General features: G+C 41.1%; 1 protein-coding gene and 1 pseudogene across 3 annotated transcripts in view; one reads left to right on the top strand and one right to left on the bottom strand.

Annotated features, from left to right (window-relative positions):
- The window catches only part of IFFO2 (intermediate filament family orphan 2), a gene marked incomplete at its 5' end in the record, with an annotated part of 45,461 nt that overhangs the window by 18,876 nt on the left and 753 nt on the right, over nucleotides 1-25,832 (bottom strand). For both annotated transcript variants that reach the window (XM_083628749.1, XM_083628750.1), the window contains 2 exons: nucleotides 583-678; nucleotides 1,771-1,831. In XM_083628749.1, coding sequence (XP_083484875.1) covers nucleotides 583-678; nucleotides 1,771-1,831 — 157 coding nt within the window. The remainder of the gene's footprint in view (nucleotides 1-582; nucleotides 679-1,770; nucleotides 1,832-25,832) is intronic.
- LOC310769531 (ras-related protein Rab-34-like) lies at nucleotides 1,859-10,086 on the top strand (annotated as a pseudogene). Its single transcript has one exon. The product of its transcript is annotated as a ras-related protein Rab-34-like (transcript).

Below are 25,832 nucleotides of genomic sequence, written 5' to 3'. Positions count from 1 at the left end.
AATTGAAGTTTCCAAAGGAGGAAGCTGCTCCCTGAAACGACTCCCTAAAATGACATTCACAGTTCTAAATATGCACACAGTTTACTCAATATGCTCAAATGGCAGGCTTGAAACTAAGTGACCCAGCAAAGTAGATCTGAACTGGAGTTTCTGAAATCATTTTGGTTAGATGAAACTGAAAGGAGTATTTTTAGCATTTTTCTAACTGATGGCACCTGCATGGTGCTTCTTCAAACCTGCAATTAATGGGAAAGCCTAAACCCTTTAAAGAACATTCTTTCCAGAGGTTGCAGCACTGGAGGGGTGGGGGGGGGGAAGTACCCAGCACTGCTAGCTGGTGTGAAGCCATCGGGGAACACTCAGGGTTGTGTGATAAGCAGCAAGTTAAATGCATCTACACAGACCAGACAGGAAGCAGGGAGAGGACAAGGGAATTGGTCTGATGCATTAGATCATACAAGGCAGCCATAATACTAACTGCAAGCAGCACTTACTGATATCATAACTTTTTCATTAATGAAGCTATGAAGATGACTCCCCCCCCTTTAAACCTGGTGCAACTCAGCCTGCCAGGGTACTTACATCACTCATCAGACCCTTGAAGACAACAAGTTCCGCTTTCAGTCTCTCAATCTTCTCATTTAACTCTTCTTGGAGGGCTTCGGCTTCTTGTGCCTCCTAGAGGACAAATGGTACAAAGAAATGTGGTGCAGAAGGGCACAAGCTTCAGACACAAAGCTCTAAAGAAATAATCAAATACAGATCAGGAAGCTAATTTCAGTTTGCTCCTATCTTGTGTATCAGCCTCACTAACTCCCAGGTAAGCCATGGAGTGGAAAACGACATGTGGTCCTCTGGGTCCCCACAGTGCTATCTCAGATGCCTCAAATACTGTAATAAACATTATCTCTGGATGTTGGAAGGTCAACAATGTGAATTAGATCTACATAAGTAGCTGTGACCATCTTAACTGCTAATGAAAAGCTATGCCATTATGCAACCCACACCTCTGGACTGCCAGCTTTATTGATTTATCAGATTTCCAATGCATCCTTCACCATAACACCCTAGAGTGAGTTACAACAATTGAAAATACAATAGAAAAAAAATCAAATTATTACAATTATATAACTGTTCAAAATGCAACAGAACAATATAAATTCAGTGAAAGAGGTGGGTCTCACAAAACAAAATGTCTTAATGATCAAATACTTGGATTATGATATGCATCTTCAGCATATGACAAAAGCTGTACAATTAAGATACTTAGATGCACCTCTGTGGGGAAGGAGTTCTACAATTTAGGGGCCACCACAGAGAAAGCCCTATCTCAGACTACCACTGAGGATGGTGGAATTATCAAGAACCCCTGTCACACCCCACTGTTCTTAACATCTGAGAAGGCTAGTAGAGATGAAGACAGTTTTTCAGATATTTGGGGCCTACATCCTTTAGAATAATGAAGCTGTTCTTCTATTGCTGAAGTGCCACTGCATACCAGGAATCGAAGTCCTCTTTATAAAAAAATAAAATCAGAGTTCTTTATTATCCTGTAGTACAATTTACAGAAGAGCAGCTGTGAACTAGTATCCCATTTAGGGTCTGATTTTTTACAAATGAAGTGATACACACACCTGGCCATTAATCCCAGGCAGTCCCTAACCCCAGGCCACAGGCAGCTCATGAAGCCAGCTGGGTATCAATAAAAATAAGAAATGGCCGCTATCCACCTTTGAAGAAACATACATTTAGGTGCTCTCCGAAACCTACCTCTTGGAGAGTCTCTACCATTGATTCCAGATTCATTCGCTTTGCCAGTTCCTCCTCCCATCTGAAAAAAGAAGGGTTGTGAATTAGAGATAAGAGAGAAGTATGTGACAATGGCACTCTTAAACAGCACGGCCCAAGTTGAAGAGAGCCTTACGAGCTCTGAACCCAATTTCAAATTGAAAGATCTGACAAGCAGTTGTCCTGGCCTTGGATAGTCCTGTATGGGATCCAGTTTTCCTTGCTGGTCACAGATTGTTACATACTGCCTAAAGCCAGCCTTCTCCAACTTGAGGCCCTTTAGATGTTTTGGTCCACAACTTCCATAAACCCTTCCATAAGCCCTAGTCAGCATGGCCATAAGATGCTGGGACTGATGGGAGCTGTGATCCAACCATCTGGAGGGCACAAAGTTGGAGAAGGCTGGCCTAGGTTAGGGCGAATGCATGCCCTACCCCAGAATTTAAATACAGTACTGAATCTCACTTACTGGAAAAACTTGCCAGGAATACTTTGGTTCAGTAAAAACATGTTAACCTCCAAATGATCATATCTCATAATAAAGGACACTCTTTTAACAACTACAACTTCATAGGTGAAGCCAAAGCCTGCCTCCTCCTACAAGCACAGTGGCAGCCCAAGGCACCAGGAGCTACTGCTGACTCCATCAGATAAAACATTCTGCAGAAAGCTTCCCTTAAGTAAGCCTCAGGAATGCATCAGGTCACGTTTGCAGAGACCTTTCGCTCCACAAATCCCTCAGCAGAAGTGCTGGAGAACTTGAAAGCTTGGTTACGAAACTATGATTGATGACTGCCATTACACGTCTGGAAAAAAGCATCAACGCAAGGATGATTAAAATACTCCCAACAGTCTAATTAAAAGCACGGTATGAAATTACACTTGTTTACTTATCCAATTGGCTAACATTAACAAGGTTACATTGGTGGAAGAACAGAAAACACAAGATCTACCCACAACACTTCATCAAAACTACAAAAGTTTGAGAACTGTTCCTGTGTCGTTTGCTGACAGATTCATGCAATGATTTGCCAGCATTCCCATTTCCAAAACAATCTAGTGATGTTTGTGTTTACCATTCAACCACATCCCACTGAACTCTTTCCAAAAGCAGCTTCTGTGCAGAACCAACATTTTACAAGTCGTAACACACACACCCTTAAGGGCTGCATTTAGAACACAGCCACATGCCAAGGGGATCATTTCAGAAGGGGACAACAAAGGCAGCTGTTAGGCTGTCATTTTCCGTACTAATCCTTGACAAACTGCACCTGAACGTGTCGTTTTCCTGAAGCGGGAGGAGGAACTCTTGTGAACCACAAGCATTATTTGCAACCCACAATGGCCAGGTTTACTTTTGTGTCTGCAGGGCAGATCTATTGGCATGAGGTGAACTCTCCCTAATAAGCAACTGCACACTTGAGCAGAAAGATATTTCTAACCTTGCTTTTCAACACCAGCCATTTAAAATATTGGTGCTGGGGTTTGTTTTTAACACATGTGTTTTTAGACTTCAACTCTAGTGACCCTGCTTGCACACAAGTTACTGGTTACCAGGGTATTTATATACAAGCAATGATGCTTTTCCAAATCTGCATCTATCTTCTGACCTGCAGGAAATATACTTGGAGGTAAAAAAAAAAAAAAAGTTGCCATTCTAGACAACAGATTTAGAGATAAATAGTTGAGTTATTTTTCCAAATCATTTACACAAGGAATATTGATGAGATCATTACAATTTACATGCCAGGTAGGATGTTGTACCTCCAGTACTTAAACTGATAGATCAGTTGCTGCTCTCAGAGGCTTATCTTCCTTGATTTCAACTTCTTGAACTACAAGGCAGAGCAAGAGACAGACAACCTGGTATTTTTAAAAAAAATAAAAAGCAAAAGCAAAATGTTAGGTGGGTCCTTCCCCAGTACTTGAGTCATTCTAAACAAGTGTCATAAAGTTATGACAAATCACTGTCCTCTCATAGTCTGCAGGGTGTTTGCTAACCACAATCACACAAGTAGAACTGTGAAAAGTTTCATTATCTTTGTTTAAACCTAGTTAATTTGCTTCATGCGGTGTAAGGACCCAATCCCAGTTTAACTGACTTAGCAACATGCTTTCCTGGTGACACAGAGGAACCTCAGGCCCAGGGGCTGGATGCAACCCTCCAGGCCTCTGTCTGGTCCCAAGGCCCCACACCCTCCCAAGCTGCACCCATTGCCAGACTGTCCTTGTACCCTCCTTGAATGTTTTTGCCTGGCTGGAGTATGTCCTTAAACTCTGATGCTGCCTCTGGCTTGCTTGAATGGAGGATAGAGAGGGAAATGTAAGGGTGAAGAAATACGTTGCCTTTGCCAACCCCTCTCATGTGGCCTCTAAAATGGTTTTCCAGGAGAGAATGGGCTGAAAAAGGTTCTGCGCCCCTGGCATACAGTGATGGAGTCATATGCATGCTATGTGAATGTACACATGTAAAGAACAATCCACCCCCACCCCACCCCCTGCTTTTAGTTGCAAGGCTAGCTGAGCCAGATAGGCAATTTTTATCTGCCAATGACTCTCTCTGAAGAAGAGCCAGCCGCTACATTTCACTAATGGCACGCAAGGTTTCCCCAATGGAAGTCATAACCAAAATCCCTTTTTGTTCTTGGCTTTGACTGTTTCTCCCATGACACTGATTAATTTCATACCAGCCCTGTGTGAACACATTTAAAAACCAAAGTGTCTCGACTCCCTGGTGTAAACCAACTCCTGCAGTCTTGAGTCTGACACAAGAACACAAATTAAAGCAACCCACCAGCCTTGCTCCTTTCAGATTAATATGTTAAAATAGGCAAGGGTAGAGTCATGACATACAGATCCTATTCACAAACAAATATTGTTAAAACGGATTCTGAAACAATCCACCACTGTTGCTGCTAGAAGCATCACCAGCAATATAGAGGTAGTGATGAAGGAAATGCTTGCAGCTGACTGCTATGTTCTTTAGCCATTCCTATAAGGCCTCATTCATTGCCAAGAGAGCTTTAAGATGCTGGTGCAGCATGTTTCAGCTGTCCTTAAGATATGCTCAAGCTCTGAAGCAACCTGAGAGGCCAGCATATAAGTGGGGCTGCTGTGAAGTAGCCTAAGGAGATGCTGAGGCAGCCATTCTTGATCACACACGTCACCTTCCCCCTTCCAACAAAGCAGAGGAAAACGCCTGACTGCTTCATTAGCATCCCTCTGGCAGTAAGAACATAGGAGCCTGTCCTTCTATTGGTAGGCCCACTTCCAGCCGGTGAGACTGCAAGGTGTCTGGGAAGGCAGCCCAAAGGACAGCAGTTCTCACACTTATGCTGCAGACAGCTGCTCTTCCTAGGTTCAAAATTTTCTTGGCTCAGACCTCAGTTCCCACAATGTCCAGCTGCAATCAAGGCAGAACATTCAGCGCTGGAGCAAATTTTGCCAGCCAGAATTTACAGACTGCAAAAATGCCATTAGCAGCCACGTCACAGGCTACTGGGATTATTTTTAAATAAGGTATCAATTCCAAAACATTTAAACGCCGAGCATGATCTAAGCTCCTTCCTCTCTCTAAGGGCAGCTGTGTGTTTTGACTACTCTCAACATTCACATGGCTCATTGTTATAGTTACTGGGAAATGATGGACCAGTCAAGCTGAAGCTAGGAATCCAGCCCTGTTTCCATAGGCAATAGGGCATTCCTCACTTATTCCATCACTGCAGCCCCAGACCTCAAACTACCTCCAATGTCATATGCTTCTTTGACAGGCTGGGAGGAGGGAAATACTTTCTAGAGGTAGCATAAAAACAGTTACAGTATTACACAGCAAGGCAACAAGGCAAACCACACCGAGCTGATGAAAGCAGTGTTGGCTATAGAAAAGAGTCAAGAGTTTAACTACGTACTTCAGCCTTAGAAATATTATTCATGAATTGAACTGACTTCTAAAGAAATATGAACAGTGACAGAAGGAATTTTAAAAGGTGGCCATTATGTAAATGTTTATCTTGATCGGGAGTTTCCATAAATACTCACTTCCTTTTGCATTAGTTTGAACCATTTGGTTTAACTCTTGCATTACAGTGGGGGGGGGGATACCAATGCCTACAATGATTCTGGGTCCACACCTTCCTTTCCTGTTGGGCCCCAGGAAATTTCAATTGCCCTCTACCCTCTGAAAAAAGGCACCCCTCCCTCCTCCTCTTACCCCCATCCAGGAGTGGTGTTGAGGCCTGCTGGTATATCTGCTCCCTCCCTGTCTGATGGAGGATTTGAAAAACAAGCTTTGATATTTTGGGAGTAGCTCTGACAGAGCAGCTGCTTTGCATTCAGAAGGCACAAAGTTCAGTCCAGGTGGGAATACTGTAGAGCTCTGCAGTCAAACCTCATGTCCCAATGAGGAACATCCTTGCCCCCATCAGAAGAAACCACATCATTGCTGAACTGCCACGGTGCTTCACCAAAGGGGCTGCCCTCCTTCCACTCCAAAGTGGTTGGGATGCGCCAGGCCCAGTGGACAGGGACCGTGGGATTTAGTTTCCAAGATCATTGTGGTTGGCGACCTCTGTGGGGAAGAACCACTTGATCAATCAGTCTGCTGAGACACTATTGACAATAACTACAAAGTCACCTTTGGGGTGGACTTAGAGATGGAGCATTTTGAGGTGCCTGCAGCTGTGGGACAGCTGGCCAGGAGTGCTTCAAATGCATCGCCTCCACCTACTACCACGGGGCTCAACCTATAATCATCATCTTCGACCTGAATGACATGGCCTCCCTGGGCCATACCAGGCAGTCACTGGTTGATGCCCTGAAGGAGAAAAACCCTTCCAACATCATTCTCAGGAAGGATCTTAGCTCTCCAGTGAAATACAGCTTCATCAAGAGGGATACCCTCAAGGTGACAAAAGAAATGGAGGTTGAATACTGGACTGTCTCCTCACTCAGAGATGAGAACGTGTGGCGAGTTCTTTTTCCTGGTGGCAGAAGTGACTTTCAAGGGCAGTGTGGTGGCAGAGCTGGAGAGGAGCAACACACTCAGGATTGGCGATGCCAAGTGGATCCACAGTGACGAGTGAGACCTGTACCTGACTGATAAGTGGTGGAGAGTCAAATGCTGCTAGTGATGCAAACTGTACAGATGGGGAAGAAGTTGCATTGGCCTGAACATTTGCACTGAACTTATTTCTATACTAAAGGAAAGTGTTGTTTTTTAGTGTGTGTGTGTTTTTTAAAGAATAGAACAAATAACTCCAGGTTGTCTCACATAGGACCATCACAAGCTGCTTTGTACTAAGTCAAACCATTGGTCCATCTAGTCCAGTACTGTCTACACTGACTGGCAGCAGAGGCTGCCCAGGATTTCAGGTAGAGGATCTTCCCAGCCCCAGTTGGACATGCTGCTGGGGACTGAGCTTGAGATCTTCTTCATGCAAAGAGCAGGTGAGCAATGTGCGATTCCTGCATCGCAGGGGGCTAGACTGGAAGACCCTTGGGGATCCCTTCCAACAATAAAATTCTTTGATTCTATGAGCGGGGAGGTGTTAAAGAAAATCTCTCCCCCCAAAAAATCCTGCATACCTAGGCAGTATGTGGGGAAACCATGACCTTCCCAGAGAGTGATCACATTTTGCTGCCAAACCAAACAGACACCAAACCAACAAGCTTGATAGGATGAGGATTATGTCACAGTCACAGACTGAAAATCACCCCTACCAGGGAGACAAACCATTAAACAATTATTGGGTACAATTTTAAAATGCCTCTTAACTGCACATGGAGAGCTAAAGAACATTGTGAAGAAAGGAGGGCGGGCCATGTTTGCTCCTAATATGAACCAATAGAGAGATTGGTTCTCAAGCTTCCATGGAAATAATTGATTATCAGGTGCATGCTTTAATCAACATACTAGCGGCAGAATTCCACAGTTCCAATGTCAAGTGATAATTTCAAGGGATGATCGAACATACATGCACACCTAGGTGTTGAAAGGAATTCTTCATTTGGTGAGAGCCAAGGATGAGAGAGTGTAATAACAGATGTCAGCTTTTCATCTGGACATGAGGGTTACACCTAGTTTGCTCATCTCTTCGATGAGAAGCATCTAAGGTATTCTGTCATGAGCCCCGCCAGCATTAGACAAAAGGATGAAGAACAAAGAACAGCGAGTGCCAGGCCCAGGTAATTGCACCCTGGGTGGTACCCCCTTGCCCCACAGTCACGGGCTTGAGACACGTTTTTCCACTTGCTGCCCCATGGCAACGCTGCTTGTCTTAAATCGCTTCAGATCTCTTGATGGCCATGTTTTCCCAAGGTGCACCTGACTGGCAGGGTGTGCCGTACTGTTTGCTAATGCTGGCAAGAGATTTTATGTTCCTCATGCTCAAACACAACCAGTTTACTTTGAAATTACTCATGTGTGGGTCTGTAGCAACATGCATACTAATCTCTTTCTCCCTATATCCATCTAAAGAGTCATTTCCCAATCACCAGGACTGGCATTAATGGTTTTTTAGTTGCTGGTTACATCACTGTGGCAACTGCCAAGGATGTCTGATTGGAAATCATCATTCAAGGAGAACTACATCTCTCATCTACGTCAATGCCATTAAAAAAAAAAAAATGTCAAAAGGCAACATTTGATGTACTAGTTCCACGAATACGATGCAAAAATGACGCTTATAACTAAGATAAAACAGAATTGTGGAAAATTAGTACCCTCCATCTAGGTAATTTTTGAAGTTTATACCAGCTCGCCTTGGTGCAGAATTCAGGTAATAAAGATGCAGCGTTTTGAGTTAGCTTCTCTAAATACACTGTATGCCATTAGGTGCTCCTTTAAACCATTAACAGCAGAGACAAGTATACCACAGACAAGAGCTTTTCAAATCATTGATGATAGTCAGCACTTGGTAGGCGATGCTGAGGAGGGAGCAAGAAGATGACAAATAGCTGTAAGTAACCAGAATAACTGCATGCATTTTAGCAATTCTGTGTTTATATTTTTAGTAAGATGCTTACTGAAACACAAAATTGAATGGATACTGAACAGCTCTGTGCAAAATGTTTTAATTTAATGGGAATATCCAATTCCATTAAAAGCTGGCTGAAGCTGCTCAGGGGTTGCAACTTAGAGCATCATTTCCTCAAACCATGGATGAAGTTCAGTATACTAATTTTAACAAAAACAACATTATATACTGTCAACACTGGCAGGCAGCTGCTCTCCAGAGTTCCCTGTCCTTCCCAGCTCTACTTGGAGAATGATGCTGCCAATGACAGACCCTCAGACTTTCTGCACAGAATTAACTAATCTACCTGTGAACTACACCCTCTCCTCTCTTAGTTTTCGATATGATGCTACCAAGTACCAAGTTTCTATATGCAGGAGACTTGAGCAAACAGTCCCATCAAGTTGGCTTCTGTACCTGTTCTCATTAATTATGCCCCAAAATGGTAATACTATTTCTCCTGATGGTGGAAAATGTTAGCAAGAGATTTCATAGGTCTGGTATGCACATGTCAGAACAATGATAATGCCTGGTGAGCCAGTACCTTGTAAGCACTGAACAATTATGCATGGTGATTAAATTCACCTGAAGGGGGGAAGCAACAACTTGTTGTTGGAGCCACAATAAACACTCTGCACTGTAACAAAGAGCAAAGTTGTATTTGTTCCAAGCTTTGTAATAGCAAAACTCCTCCATGCTTAAGTTTACGAAGAGCTGAGAGGAATGTGTTGGGTTGTGGTTTTGACCGCATTCTTCAAAGTTCTGTTGTTAATTTCAGCAGGGCAACACCTCCTCAAGCAGCTCTTGTGCAGAACTTGCAAATAAATACATTTCAATCTATTGTGGCAAGATCTGTATGCATGCTATGCTCCAGCTACCATTGCAAAGATTTTATTTGCTTAAAGCAAAGGAACTTCACTGAAATAAGAGCTGGGATATCTCTGTCCTAGCCTGCTCCACGTGCTCAACAGCTCAGAGTCCTTCTAATATAACCAAGCAGCCTGATCACATGCTATTTGCAACACACATTGTAAACTGCATAATTTTAAAATTAGCATTCTGAATATTAAACAATGCCACAATTTTTCAGCCTTACCTGAATAGCAGGGATGGAGAACTAGTGACACTCTAAATATTTTTGGACCACAGCTCCCATAATCACTGAAAACTGACCATGTTGGCTGGGGTTGATGGGAGTCCACTGTCATCTAGAGAACCACAGGCTCCTCATCCCTGCCATACAGCTCTGATGGCATGGCATCCATATAATTTAGGTCAGGGGTCAGCAAACCTTTTCAGCAGGGGCTGGTCCACTGTCCCTCAGATCTTGTGGGGGGTCGGACTATATATATATTTTTTTGGGGGGGGATGAATGAATTCCTATACCCCACAAATAACCCAGAGATGCATTTTAAATAATAGCACACATTCTACTCATGTAAGAACACCAGGCAGGCCCCACAAACAACCCAGAGATGCATTTTAAATAAAAGGGCACATTCTACTCAACTCATGTAAAAACACGCTGATTCCTGGACTGTCCGCAGGCTGGATTTAGAAGGCAACTGGGCTGGATCCGGCCCCCAGGCCTTAGTTTGCCTACCCATGATTTAGGTGATATATGGAGATTCCCATGACAATTTAGTCAGCTGTCAGGGATGATGGGAGCTGTGGTTTAGCAACATCTGAGGAACCAAGGTTGCAGAACATTTCTCTAGGCATCATGAACTATTTATAGCACTCTCCAGACATAAAACTGTACTAAAGAGAACCACCTCAAAGGATGGATCAGAAACAACCTTATTTTTTTTATTATTATAATAATATTTTATTAGATTTTAACAAGAAACAACCTTATTTTTAAGGCCATCCTAAAAAATAGGGGAACCCTTCAAAAGAGCTACTCCTTAAAATCACACTGAAACATGCCATGGTAAACAGGACACATGTTTTGTAGGCTTAGTTGAAGCAACAGGAAAGTTAGTAGCTTGAAAAAGGAAAAGTGAATGTAGCAAGTTTTCTACAATACGTTTTCTTCCAAGTTGCCAAGACTGAACAAATGCTTCTGAATCACCTTCCTGACGTTTTCTGAAGGGCAGACTGTAGCAGTTTATAACTGGGATGAAAGCCACAAAGGCCTTTGTATTACTGATCTCCAGATTCAGCAGAAAGGAACCAATTCAGAGAGGAAAATAAAAGACAACAAGGAAACCAGCTCCACGGCAGCTTGGGGAATTATTCAAAACCACATCCTGCAGTACATAGCTGCTGTATTGTAGCAGCTATTCCTAGTCAGTAAAAATCTGAGGGGTTTACCTAGAATCATTATAGGGAATAATAGTAAAAAGCCATAAACCGCTCTGCTCACATTTAAGAAGAAATTCATCATATCACACAGATTTCAGGTAGAGCTACAGATACATTGTATTTCTTATTTCATTCTTGTTTGTTTTAACTATCACACATTGAAATGACTTATTGTATATTAAGAGTTCCTCAGTGTCAGGCAATAATGTCCATCTGCTTAAGACACCAGTCACAAGAATGATTCACTTACAACTCGAATATGCTTACAGGGGAGTAAACAAGTTTCTAGAGAAGACTATTCCTGTGCATATATCACATTCCTTCCCACTGAACAGTGTGATGGCCAAGTCAGCCAGCGTGCCAGCTCTTCAGCAAGAGCCTCCTTCTACAGAGTCAGTCTACCCTACATGGATACGTCAAAAGGAATGCCATTCTCTATCTGACCAAAACTAGTTCAAAAGTTGCAGTAAGCTATCCTTTCTGCAGACTAATTTATGTGGTAAATTTTTATTCCAAAAATATCCCTTAGCAAACTGAATGTTAACTGCTTTCATATGATCTAAGTCCTACTGGAAAAACAATTAGCAGCAAGGCTTATGAAACATCTGTGGTAAAAAAAAAGAGAAAGTCATTCTTTGCTTTTTGTAGTAACTGCAGTTATTATAACTGGAGGTAAAAACAGAATTCTTTTGGCTCACTTTTGAAAGAGGTAATTATTTTGGCAATCTGAAGAGCAGAGGATTAGCTTGCTGAAAAGAGCTCCAGGGTGCAAGATAATTAAATACAGAACTCATGTTTTGGAGAGCATTTTCTTGCCTAAGCAATATCTATATCGCCACATTGTAAACTACCTGTCAGACTAGCTGCATTACATTAATACTCAAATGTCTACTGAATTTTAAGCAACATTTTACTATGCTGAAAGAAATATGATGAAATTTTTACACACACACACACACACACACACACACAATGATCATGCAGGCTAAGAAACAATGTAGGTGTATGCATGGTGAAGGCACATTTAAAAATTTTTGATCAACTCACCAAATGCAACTTGGATATTTGTTTGAACAAAAAGCAAAGTATGCTGCATTACCCTTGTAAACATTACAGGATTAAAAAAAAAAGATTACAGGATATATTTGCACTAAAACTGCTAATTTTCGGTTTAGAAAAAAAAGTCTACTTCCTTTAAATAAAAGTGGCTAGCAATACAAGGAGCTTACAAGCACGTAAACATTAACGCTGGTGCATTTTTTGAACAGCCACAAGCAGAATACTACCCGAGTCGAATATTGTACATTTTAAGAACTTCAGATTTAGGCCTTTATACTTGGTGGTGTTTTAGAAGATCCAGTGAGAGTGAAGCTGCACAACTATTACTGGTGTTTCTTTCATCTTCATTCTAGCAACCTATCTGATACTGATACACTGCAATAAGATAACCATAAGGCTGTTGTATTTCAAGTAAATGTATTGTTATTCTCTACCACAGAATTTTGCAAGCAAAATTTCAGATAGGAATCAGGACTAGAGTATCACTCTAATTGACACAGTCATGTTTAATGAAATATACTTTCCTCAAAGAAGAATTTCTGGTGTATCACAATTTGATCAGAAGCTTTACAAACAGCAATGACATACTTGCTTTTGAAAACTGAATGAATTTATTTTGGTACAACAAGGAAGTGTCAGGGTACCAATGTCATAAGCTTTTGTGGGAGAAGATGGTTGCAATCTGGTTTCCAGGATGCTGGGAGTTCACCTCCCTAAGTGGCACAGACTCAAAATATCTACTCAAATAAACTTTCCTACACTGGATTTCCCTCCAAACAGGGTGACTGGATGTGCATGGTCTTCAGCACTCTCTTCAAGTTATTACTGATAGATTTGTCCTAACTTAGATCTCCAGGGCAGTGTATTCTCTTGAAGTGATAGCTGTATAATAAGAAAGCAGTTCTTTCATATTCCTGACCCAATATATTGGACAAGGATTAGAAGGATTTGAACATATGAACCACCAATGGGGAGGCAGTTGAAGTGGGACCCACACTAATGCCAAGACTCCTCCTCTCCCATACATATAGCAGAATCCTATATATGTTTGTTCAGTGGAGCTAACTCTCAGGTAAGTAGGTGCAGTATTACAGCCTTATTCTCTGTATCAGTTCCACTGTTGGTGGCTTTATGTCAGCCAGTGTAGTAGCTATTTAGTAATCTCTGCAAGTGCATGGAGTTGCAAGAGTTATAGCATTGGAAGTATTACAGCCCCAACAATGTTCACTTTAATAAAAAGAACTGGTTGCATGGAACACACTGGCAGATGCTATAACTTCATCATTCACTCCTCAATAGAGCAATGTGCAATTACTAGAGTGCTTGGCTGGGTGGGTCATGTGCTTGCATCCTCTTTAAATCACATGCAAGGCAAAGTCAACAGGAAGTAAAGCAACCAAGAGAAGTTATAAATCTATCCAGCCTCCTAAAGCATCTATGCAATACGAAGTTGAGAGCAGATGAAAAGCACACTGGAAATAAAGCCAGTTGATACACCTGAAACCAGCAATGTGCGTGAGAGAACTGCAGTAGCAAGTGGCAATTCAGATTTTCAAACAGGCAATTCCACAAATTTATTTCTACACTGATAAAGGTTTTTATTTTATTTTTTTAGAAAAAGTCTAACCAGCCCCACACGCTGCAGGTAAACAAAAACCCTTCACAAAATATTATAAAAAGAGCATTTGTGGTGCACAACAGTTATTCCAGCCTATCATTTGCGGCATCTATATAACAATATACCCACTTCAATGTCTCCCTCTAAGCCTATATCTAAATTCATCTACGTGTGCAATCCTAGTAGCTAATAATTTTTCTGCCCCTCATGACAATTATTGAACACATATAAATTATTATTTCGTTCACACAGTTTTAGACATTAAATAAACTTACAGCACAGCCCTATACATTGATGTTCATTTCCAACGAACCATAGACTTCCAATATGGAGGCAAGAGGAATATTATATCAACATTATATCTCTGAGCTTTGCTCCTGAACTGTGGTAGCTGATTCCGAGCGAATTTTCAAAGGAAAAAATACTAAGAAACATTCAAGATAAGATTACATTTCTATCACTAGTGTGGGTTAATATTGTATTCCAAGTAATTATGGCTGGATAAAGCAGACTATGTGAATCCTGGCAGGATTACAGCAGCCAGTGAATGAATATTTGCCACATGAGTGCAGATTACCCTTTGCCAGACATGCCCATACTTAAAATGCACCATCTATGATTCAGTTTCACACAATAACGCAACCAGAGTGCAGATCTGTGTTATTAACAAGCAAAGCACATCATTAATGGAGACAGAATACCATTCTCTCTGCTGCTCTAACGTTCTTGTTTGCAAAGGAGATTTAGGGACGGGGCTGATGTAATAGGCTGTAGATGAAACAACTCTACATCCATGGCATAGAATTATTCTTCTCCTCTGAGATTAAAATGGAAGTCTTCTCACATACTTTAAAATGAAGAAAAACAGGCAAGTGAGGGACTATGGAGGATAAAGCTTGCCAGTTGCTGGATTTTGCTGAGCATTTTGTGGTCAGGATCCAAAGAAATGTTCTTAAGGTGCCACAAGGCTGCAAGAGACTGAAAAATCTACCCACTCACCCATCAAAACAAGTGGAATTGGGACTTCACATCTTTATTTCATTTCAGCAGTTCCAATACCGGAGACAAGCTGCTGTAAGGTTTGAGTGACTGGTCACTCGGTCCTTGGAACCTGCACAGCAACACCTGAACTCCAAAGCATTGACTGGTTGTATGTGCTATTCTCTCCAGAGCATGCACATATCCCTCTTCTGGATCACCATCACTTTAGACAGAAGAAACGATATATATTTACATCCCCACACCTCAATATTTACAGTGCAATCACACATTTGCTTACTCAGAATCAAATCCTACTGTGTTGAATAGGACTTACTTCCAGGTAATCGTGTATAAGATTGCAGCCTTTGATATCTAAATAATTTTGTGCTCAATGAGGATCAAGGAAATAAAGATATGAATCATAATAAAGAAACACTTCTATATTTCTTCCAGGTTGGTGGTACAGCTCGTAGATCTTCTGACAGGGGAAAAAGCCTCTAGAAGCCAGCATCCATCTGCCATTAACAGAACCTAAGAAACAGTTGGTACATTACTATGCTGCAGATCTACCTGCACACACATTTCAAACACTGAAAGAGAGGTTGAAAAACAGCAATGGAAACTAGGCTAGTGGAAACAGCACTCAGCAGGACTTTAGTAAGGCAACTGAAGACAAAAGAAAGCTGAAACCTGTTATAGCCAGAGTTTTATTTAAGCACTGAAGCATAACATTGAGCTCTACTGGTTGTGTGGCCAATGAGTCAAACCTTTCAAGAGCATTAAAATATTCTTGATTTTATTTACTGGCTGGGCAGCTATCCACACTAGAAAAATGTTTGATGGAGCACTCTACACTAGATCCTATGGAAAAATACAAAAATATTGATCATTTTTCAAAAAGTCTTGCATTCAGATTTTAAGCAATGGCAACAGCCATCTTCATTCCTTTTCACAGATCTGTAGCTTTGCCATATATTAAACACAATCCAAATTACAAATCTTCACATTCTCAACTTTTAAAAGCACAGCCCTAAGATTAGTCAACAGCCCTGGGGAAAAATAAAAGCTGCACAGGAGTCAAAAGGCAAAATCCTGGCAGTGTCCCCACAAAGCCTGAACTGCAGTTTTTTTAAAAAGCAGCTGCTGAGCTTTACATCAGCCTCATTCTTACTTTAGCTACAGACAGTCCAGCACTTGGACTGCTTTCTACAGCCATTTAAGCCTATGATTACACATAATGAAGAGCTAGAAATATCTTGTGTCTAGGTTTCTATTTTCACCCAAGTCGTCCCTGCTCATGTCTTCAGATACTATTTGAATTGGATTTAAGAGGCTGGTGCTGCAGAGCTACTTAAAAGAAAAGGAAATATAAAGTAGAACTTCCTAGAATATTAGTGGTCAAAACACTCAAATGGCAAGATACACCAGACACTTCAAGAATGTAAAGACTCCTTGAAAGCTTAAACTACTAACTAGTATGTATTATGAGGATTTTGTATGGGGGAGAAGAACCAAGCTTTTTATTTAGCTAAATTCTGCAGCAGCGCAACCAGATGCCTTAATCTGCAACAAAACATGTCTCTCCCGCATCAGTTTCTACAGCCACAGCAGGCACTGCGACCCTCCAACACAGGCTTCCTCAACCTCGGCCCTCCAGATGTTTTGAGACTACAATTCCCATCATCCATGACCACTGGTCCTGCTAGCTAGGGATCATGCGAGTTGTAGGCCAAAAACATCTGGAAGGCCGAGGTTGAGGAAGCCTGCTCCAACAGTTCCGACTCCACTCCATTGTCTCCCAAAACAGATGGATCCCAGCAACAAAGTCAGAGAAGACTCACTGAAATCAGTGGGAATGTCCATTATTTTCCATGAATCTACTCAGAGTATGGTGAATTCTGGATACAACCCCAAATCTTATCTACATGGTTAAGTGGCACAATTTTTTTCATAACCCTTAGAGAGTCTTGCTTAGCCTTCTCCAAACTAATTCCCTCCAGATGTTTTGAACTACAACCCCCATCAACTCTAACCACTGGCCATGCTGGTTGGAACTGATATGAGCTGTAGTTCAAAACACCAGGACAGCAACAGGCGGAGGAAAGCTGGCCTTGGTGATCACCTCAACACACTTTCACATAATTAACAGCAACACGTTTGTGACTTCTGATTACAACCCTAGCAGAGATAAGCACAAGAATGTTAGATAAGGAGAAATTAGACTGACTCAGTGAAAACAGCCAAAGAATTATCAGAAGCAGTTTTACGGCATGAGATTTATTGCCCATTTATTCTCAATTCTATTGATTCAGCATCAGTATTTAAGCCTTAGCCTATGGCTCACAAGGCAGCAGCTCACCTAGCATTGACTGTGATGGAAATACCACAACCAATGAGAAGAAAGAGTGCATATCAAGCTGCCTATCCAGCTACCTCATTTTAAAGGCCATATTCACTGCATTTGCTCCCCCTTCCCATCTCTAAATCAGGCTGAATCTTAAATATAAAAATACTATGGGTAACAGCCAACAATATTCCCACTGAAATTAAGCCCATTGATTTCAATGGGTCTACTTTGATTACTTGCACTGGATATCACCTTAATAATTCAAAGTTTCTTGAAAGATAGAATCATGTGTATACCAGCAAAATGGCTGGCACACATATGTGCGGAGATTCCCAGTGAAAAAAACAAAATGCATCCAAGATTGTGGTATTTATAGCTCTACTGTTAGGAAACTTGCACTTAAAACGTTAGAATTGGCTCTGCCCTGCATTTAAAAACTGACACCAATCAGTTGGCAATACCAACTTTCTGCATCAAAGCTATTCATTAGTACAAACTCCTAATGAAAAAGCAAACAAAAAAAGAACTCTTGGAAACTATAGTGATTAGACATTTTCTCATTAAGAAAAACCCACACCAAAAATCATCAGAAATGCAATGAAGCCATAGCAAGGTAGCACAAGGAACATGGTCAGAAGAGAATTATAATTTCACTGGAATTCCTTCCCATATCAAAAATCATTTGTTTTTGATTGGCCTTTGCTAGTATAACATTTGCATCTTGTTACAGTGATATTTTAACTTAAAAGTTGATTTAGACATTCCTCACAGATTGCTTTTAATAAAAATGTGCTTAAGTTCCTTAGATTTGGAAAACAAAAGTTTGTTAGTTTTGTCACGCTTTCCCTTTGGCAATGATAACCTTTCCCCTCCCCAGCTGCAGAAAATTTGGAATAATCCCTGTCCTCAACTGGACTTTATTAATCTGCCAAATCAAAGTGCAACCTGAGGAAAAGCAATTATTTCCAGCTCAACCAATATTAACAAGTTAGTTTTCTCTCCACAGTCACAAGAGGACCCAACTGCCTGATAAACACTCAATGTCTGGACCAATTAAAGACAATTTTGGAACCATAATATACAAATCCATTCAAGTGCTGGAACTAAAGTTCCAGACAGACTGATCAATAGGCTTTCTGCAAAGAAAAGACCTCTTCAGAAATGAGAATACTGAAGACTCTATGAGGGATTTTCACTAACTAGGCAGTCTTTAGCTGGCCACACAGAGTTATTAATTCAAACCACACACCAAGATCTTATTGCAATATTTATCAACATATACTGCACCACCAGAGATAAAAATCTAAGCATCTTTAAACAGACACACCCTAAACATTTCAGACCAAATGCTACAATAGAAACAAGAAGTCTGAGTGAAGACTTTTGTAATGCAAAAAATAAATATCAGATTTTAGAGCAAGTGTCATAAGCATCAAAAAGAAAGAAAACAAGTCGTGAGATGATAGTAATATGGGGGGAGTGTGGGGTGTTTTTTTACTATTACACCTCACAGAGCATTACTCTGACCCAAAAACATGAAAGTTTAAGCTAACTACCTGGTCCAAGAAATGTCTTATTTGCCTTTTGTTCAAAGCACATGGTATTCCTAACACCATACAGTCAGTAATCTTTATGATATGAAGCCGATGAAAAACAGATCAGCTAATGGTTCTTCTACAAGTTAGTAGATACCACAGCAAAAAATCTAATGTGGACCAAGAGCTGCAATCCTAAGCAAGTTTCAACTGGTTTACTTATGAGTAAACATGCATACACCAGCTGACAACCAAGTGTGATTACAGGACTGGTTCCCTTGATCAGTTGCACATGTGTATGGATTAGTTTTCCTTCAAACCACTTGCAAAGACTGTAATGTCTTTATTTCTCCTTTTTCAGTTGAGAACTGCAGTCACATAGATTCTTAATCCACCATAGCCTCATTTACAAATTTTATGTATCAGTGTGCCACTCATGGATTTATTTGTGGAGGATACTATTTTGCAGGAACAAGAAAATGGGAGCATAGAAGTTACAATAATAACTTGTATTCTCATTTGTCAACTTCTGCTTAAAAAAACAACAACTATGAACCTGAACTCATACATTCTCTTTGAGATTTCAGTGGTTTTTCACTTAAAACAACTGAAGTCTTAGATTAAAGTGGCATGTCAGACTTCCCACGGAAATAAATTATTGTAATATCCATGTATTTGTTCTGGGCCTTGAGTTACAATGAGTTTATTGCTCTCCTATCCCCTAATACCATGCCAGTCATGTTTCCTTATGCCCAATCACACACAAGCAGCCAGCAATGCAAAGTGAGTCCACAAAAACTGTGTATCCTGTGGACACCCACATACACACTGAAGAAAGGAGGGAAGAGAAGGAATTATTTCTCTAGCACATTTTAAAAAATTCAGTGACTGATGATCATTCTTACCCACTGCTGAGAGGCAGTATGGAGTAGCCTAGGGCAACCCAGTCAGTCGGGCAGGGTGGTACTACTACTACTAATATAGTGTTGGCCCATATTCAGCCTCTACTCAGGCATGAAACTCACCATCTCCTAGCCTAGCCTAGCCCACAGGGTTGCTGTGAACAAAAGTGCCATGCCCTAAGTGCCATGGAGAAAGAACAAAATAAAAATGTAATTAAAATGTTTTAAGAGAAGTGATCGGTAACAAACCTCTGTGAATTTGCTACTTAAAAGAGGGACCATATATAGCTTATAGAATTACACACCAGGGGGAGGAGAGCGCCAGCAATTGTATCTACAGTTGAATTCTCCAATTGACGACAGAGGAAATTCAGGACTTTTCACTTTTTGGGTTGTATCCAATAAGTTTTACTCAGAGAAGATCCACTGAAACTAATGGACCTTAGTAGGACATTTCTATCAACTTCAATGGGTTTACTCAGAGTAGGACCAGCTTCAGAAACAGTCCTATGTTAGATTATTTGTTCTGCTGTAAAAACATAGCCAATATATGCTGTACCGCCTTATGACATTTCCATGGGCTCTTACCCACAACAGCACCATCAGGATCACTTACGTGTTGCAATACCTTTTAGAACATCCACAGTAAGCTACCAAAACCATGAATAAATAACATACATTTACAATGCCATCTGCTTCGCATAATAACAGTAAAGAGTTTAAATACCCAAACAAGACTTGGGTAAGCAACTTCAAAATAAAGAGTCAGAACATAAAGAGCAAGGACACAGTTTCTTTAAAAGTAGCAAAAACTATGAGCGTTATTTTAAAAAATAGTGCTGGAGACTGAGCCCTTAAAATAACGAAAAACAGAAAAGATTATTATGTTCTTTTTAATTATTTTGTTATCATCTATAAATAAAAGCCGTAATAATGACAAAAATCTTTTTATTGCTGTTTACAAACCCAAAGGTCAACATCTTCAAATATATTCATTCTTCTCTAAACTCAGCATCAATGTATCTCAAAAGTATTTGATAGTTAAGAGTTCCAGCCAACTTTTAAAGGTAATGTATGCCACCATTACTCCATATAGAGTAAATTTCATATGAAATATACAGAACAGGAACCAAGAGGAAGCCTGTTTGCTGACTAGAAACCTAGAAACAATACAGCGTGGAAGTGGGAGCCAAGACTGACTATAACATTTCCTTCTCAATTTTTAAAGTCATGATTACATTATATCTACAGAATATTTCAAAAGTATTATGAGGAAAATCACAAGTTCCAGTCCAACATGAAATATGACGATAAGGACAGGCAGAATAGCCGGGCCCTAAAAAAGAGTGGGTGCCTACCAATTAAAAAGAGAATACTTACACCCAGTTTATAAAGGCGACAGAAGGTCTAGCTTAAGGAAGGTTGCATCCTGCAGCTTTCTCAAGGCAGTTACCTATTCAAATAGCCATCTTCCTACATTCCTATTTACACCTACACAACACACATACCATATAACAGGGGAGAAAGTCAGCATACTAAAGAGGCAACTCAATATGCTCAAATCTACTTTTGAGTTTATAGGAAATGAGGCTGCACAGGTGCTTTTTTCTTTTTTTAAAGGCAAGCATTATATTCAAACAGCTTTGTTTGGATGCAATCCCTTCCTCTGCAGTGTTCTCAGTCTAAATACTGCACCACTGAGCTCATACACAGGAGCCAAAAAGCAGGCTCATCAAGGAGAAATCCCCAACCAGCTTTTGCTACCAAATTGTAAACACAGAGCAAAAAAACAGATGTCTCTATAATGTCCTTGCCAGAGGTATCTTCTTAATCGGGCAGGAACCCACCCACAACCCTGACTACCAGTGTTCAAGAAATGCTCAATTTGCTTGATTTGATCGTTTCCCTTGTGTAGATTAGGCGGAGAGTCTTTTGTATATGTTTCCTTCTCTACAACCCAAACCCTAATTCTATGGTGTGTCATCTTACAAATAATTTTAACCCCTCTTTCTTTGACATGAGGACACAGGTACTCATTATCCAATTTTTATTGAGGTGACATTGCAGCCACTCAGCTCAACAGGCAGGGCATCACCTTTACCCTCTATCCCATAACCTAAAGCACTCATTTCATCTCCTGCTGCAGTTCTCTCTCTCTCTCTCTCCACCCTCCCACCTTTTCCAACAGTGACAGTCAGAAAACCAGTACTGCACAGAGAGATTCCCTAACCATTCATGCTGCCATCTTGTACCGAACATAGGCCTTTTCCAGTGCCCTAATTGAAACATCATGCAAAGTACCCACCTTATGAAAATTACTCCTCTGTCAAGGGTCATAAACTCAATTCCCACTCTGCACTAGAGCATGCAGCATCACAGTATTTAAATTTGACAACTGCATCCTGCTCTGCACAGAACCACCATATGCTTCCCCATGAAGCCACCTCACAATCCCTTTCACTCCTCTTCATCCTCCATCAGTCTCAGACTTTATACTGAAGGAGGAAAGTGTAAGACAAAAACCACTGTCTATTTCTTCCACAACTAGGGAGCCCACTGAACTAATCAGCAAACTGTTTTGCCTAATTCATGTGAAATACAGCACCTCATCCCACCACTTATCATCATGAAGTCTACCCCAGGGCCCATCTGTCACCATTCTCTTGTCCTAAAGGAAGAAGGTAAAAATTGTATTCAAACAACCACTTCCCTTTTTATCTCACTGTTTTCAAAACTCACACCCTCCCTCTCCAGTTCCCCCAAGAACTCACTTCCTGCTCTATTGGCATGTGCGTGGGTGGAATGGGAAGTGCTGTTCCCACCCATGTTCATCATCTCCCCCTTTAGATCCCCTCCCCCCACCTGATGTGCTGCCCCCACTTCCTACTGGGTTGGGAAGGAGTAGAGATTTACATACCAAAATCCCGGCTGCCATCTGTCACCTCAGAGGCCCTCATTCTATGTCGCATCAAACCCCCTCCCCTCCAGCCCATTATCAACTCTCCCCATACCCCTCAACTCTACCAAGATAAGCTAAGAAACACAAAGCCCTGACAAGGATAAGTCTTTAAGCACTGCATTATAAATATGACTTTCTGCCAGAAGGACCAGGATTCCCCCCTTCAGTGTTATCTATGGTAAACAGTGACTCTTTGCCTAACTCTTTGAGCTCTGGAGAGTAAGAACTGATGTACTATTTATTACTTATATCCTGCTCTCTCTTACTCCTGCCCCCATCCCAAATTTTGTAATTGCCTGATAGTGGCATATCTTCCCCTCCCCCTTATTTATCCTCTTCCCCAATTGCAGATTCCCTCATCTTTCTCCCCCCCCCCCCGCCCCCCAGAAATCCTCCTTATTTATTAATTTGAATATCCAATTCCTACTCTGCAAACATACTTCTGAATATCAGGTACTGGGATAGACAATGGGTTGAAGTTATCCAGAAGCATCTGGTGGCTCAGTCTTAAGACAGAAATAGACTAAGTGAACTTCTGGCAATTTTTGTGACTGTACCTTTATTTCAATGTCCTTTTCTTTCTTTACCACCCCCTCTCTTTCTGCTCCATTCCAAGCTGGCCTCCCTACTCTATTTGTGTACTCCTTTCCAGCATATTTCAGTCCTCTCCCTCCCCCCCTGCATTCCTAACAGTCTCTATTCCCTCCCCCCCTTTTCATTCATCCCCATGTCCCTACTGCCCTGCTCTCCACCCCCACTTCTTCTCTCCTACACTACAATCTTTCATCCCTGACTTATTTCTCTCTCTTCCCCAATTCCCACTATCCTTCCAGTATCTTCACTTCCTCTGTCATCCTCCATCCATTTTCTCCTCCCCTTCTTACTCAGTGTTTCCCTTTCTTCACTTCCTCTTCTCCACATCCCTCTACTCCCATTCTTATTCAGCCCTTCAGTTTCATTCATTCCATTCCCCAGCTGTATATTTCTATCCCTCTTCCTTCCATCCATCTCTCTTCTCTCATTTCTCCTCCGCTGCATTTCACCTTGAGCCCTTCTCCCCCTGCAAAAAAGCTTCAAATGTCTGGGAAAGATGGGGGCAGGGGCAAAAGGAAGGTTAATATTCTTACATCATTATCACCACCACCACCACCTAAACCCATCCAATGCTAATTTGCTAAACAGTCTCAGGCCTATCAGAGGAAAGGCAGAGTAGGAAGCTAAGTAAAGAAAGAAATATACTATCCAAACCCCCTCCAAAGACTCCTGAGAGCTAGATCCATTGGTCAGGGGGGCAAGAGGCCCTCTCTACTACTTTCACTATAAATGTACCAAAGGAAAGGTTAACTATATCAAAGTCCCAATCCTATGCACTTACCCAAGAATAAGCCCCAACATACAGCAGGACATAGCTCTGAGTAAACGTGCATAGAATTGTGCTTCTAATAATACAGGTGAAATTAACCTTCCGGATGAACTACAATTGTTTAGGAAGGCCAAAGGAGCTATTTCTTCCTAAACTCCATCCATCCAGCTGACATTTTACTAGAACTGCAAGCAAACATCCCTTTAAAAAGAACCTTTGAGAGTTAAAACCCCATTTATTTTATGTGGCCTTCTCTTTAACAAGAGAGAGAGAGCTATTTTAAGATGGATAGGTTTTCTATGAGTACAGGAACTTTATGATACTGCTTTAAGTAGCCTATATTTTTAAATGATTGTTAATGTTGCTGCTTTATGTTTTTGAAGTTCTGTTGAGTTTTCATACTACAGAAAATGCCATAAGTGGAGCTTATGAGTGATGTGGAACCCGTGTGGTCCTCTAGATGCTGTTGGATTCTAACTTCCATCAGTCCCAGCCAACATGGCCAGAGTTTAGGGATGACTATGGAAGCTGAAATTCCACCACATCTGGAAGGGCATAGATTTTCCATCTCTGATGTACAGGAAATGTACCCTTGCAATCATTTCCAATCATACAAAAAGTAAAAGAGTGAGCCAATAAACATAAAAGGGAAATGCTTTTTTTTCTAATACAAAGTATAACTAAATCATAAGATGGAAATGTAAAAGGATGGATATTAGCCAACCTTCTGCCCTCCAGATGTTGCTGGACTCCACCTCCCAGCAGCCAGCAAGCCTAATAGTGTGGTCTAGCAACATCTGAAGGGCTACAAACTACCCATTTCTCTGTCAGAAATACAGTAAAAGATTGTATGCAACACTGGTCATGCCCATAGCAGAATCACTGAAATTAATGGACATGATTAACTAACATCCATAAAGCAACAACCAACAGCTGCTTCAGATGTCTTGTGAAGACTTGCCAGAGCTTTCCAATGAAACTGGCCCCTGTTTTGGGTGTCTAGTTTTGTTTCTGATTAAATGATGAAAAGTTGTGGGGTTTTTAAAGACTGTTATGCCACTTAAATTACTATTTTTTTTTCAAATTCTAGGTTTCTAAATTCTTCTAAATAACCAAAGCTTAGATCCATTAATCTTGGTGGGTCTACCCTTAAGACTTAGCTGGGATATAGCCCAAATATCTCCACTTAACACCACCACACTCTCTCCTACATGTGCCCAGTTTCCTCAGGTGCCACAAGTGCTCCCCATAGGAAAGACTGCTTAGGACACTCTCCCCCACCCCAAATAATGAGTCCTATTCCAACCAACTTCCCACAATCCTCATGTCCCAACCCTCCCCCATGATCCACGTGTCACCCCCCCCCCACACACACATAACACTTACAGATTCAGGTGGATAGCCGTGTTGATCTGTCATAGTCATAATAAATAAGATGAAAGATGAAAAAATCTTTTTTAACAATTCCAGTGGCACCTTAAGGATCAACTAAATATAAGTTTTCAAGGTATGAGCTTTCGTGTGCAAATTCTGACAAAGTGTGCATTACACACAAAAGCTCATACCTTGAAAGCTTATATTTAGTTGATCTTTAAGGTGCCACTGGAATTATTAAAAAATATTTTTTCATCTTGTTATTTATTGTAATACTTACAGGTCACCCCCCACAGGCCAACCACATACATGTCCCACTGATTGAATAATTCACTCCCACACAAGCACAGACCATTCCCACACACATCATTCCCATACATAGACACAATTAACGTGTTATCCTACCCCACAAACCATTAACATGTCCCACTCACCCCATAATCCACGCGTCATTTCCATACACACTAACAGACCATTCACGTGTCAATCCCATACACGCAAAGATTGCCAATTCGCGAGTCGGGGTCCTCTCCGGCCCCGCCCCACCCCCCAATATCCACGTGTCACTCTCCCCCCCATCCCCGCG

Source organism: Podarcis filfolensis (genome assembly GCF_964270895.1).
Source record: "Podarcis filfolensis genome assembly, chromosome: 8".
NCBI lineage: Eukaryota > Metazoa > Chordata > Lepidosauria > Squamata > Lacertidae > Podarcis > Podarcis filfolensis.
This window is presented reverse-complemented; position numbering and strand designations above follow the sequence as displayed.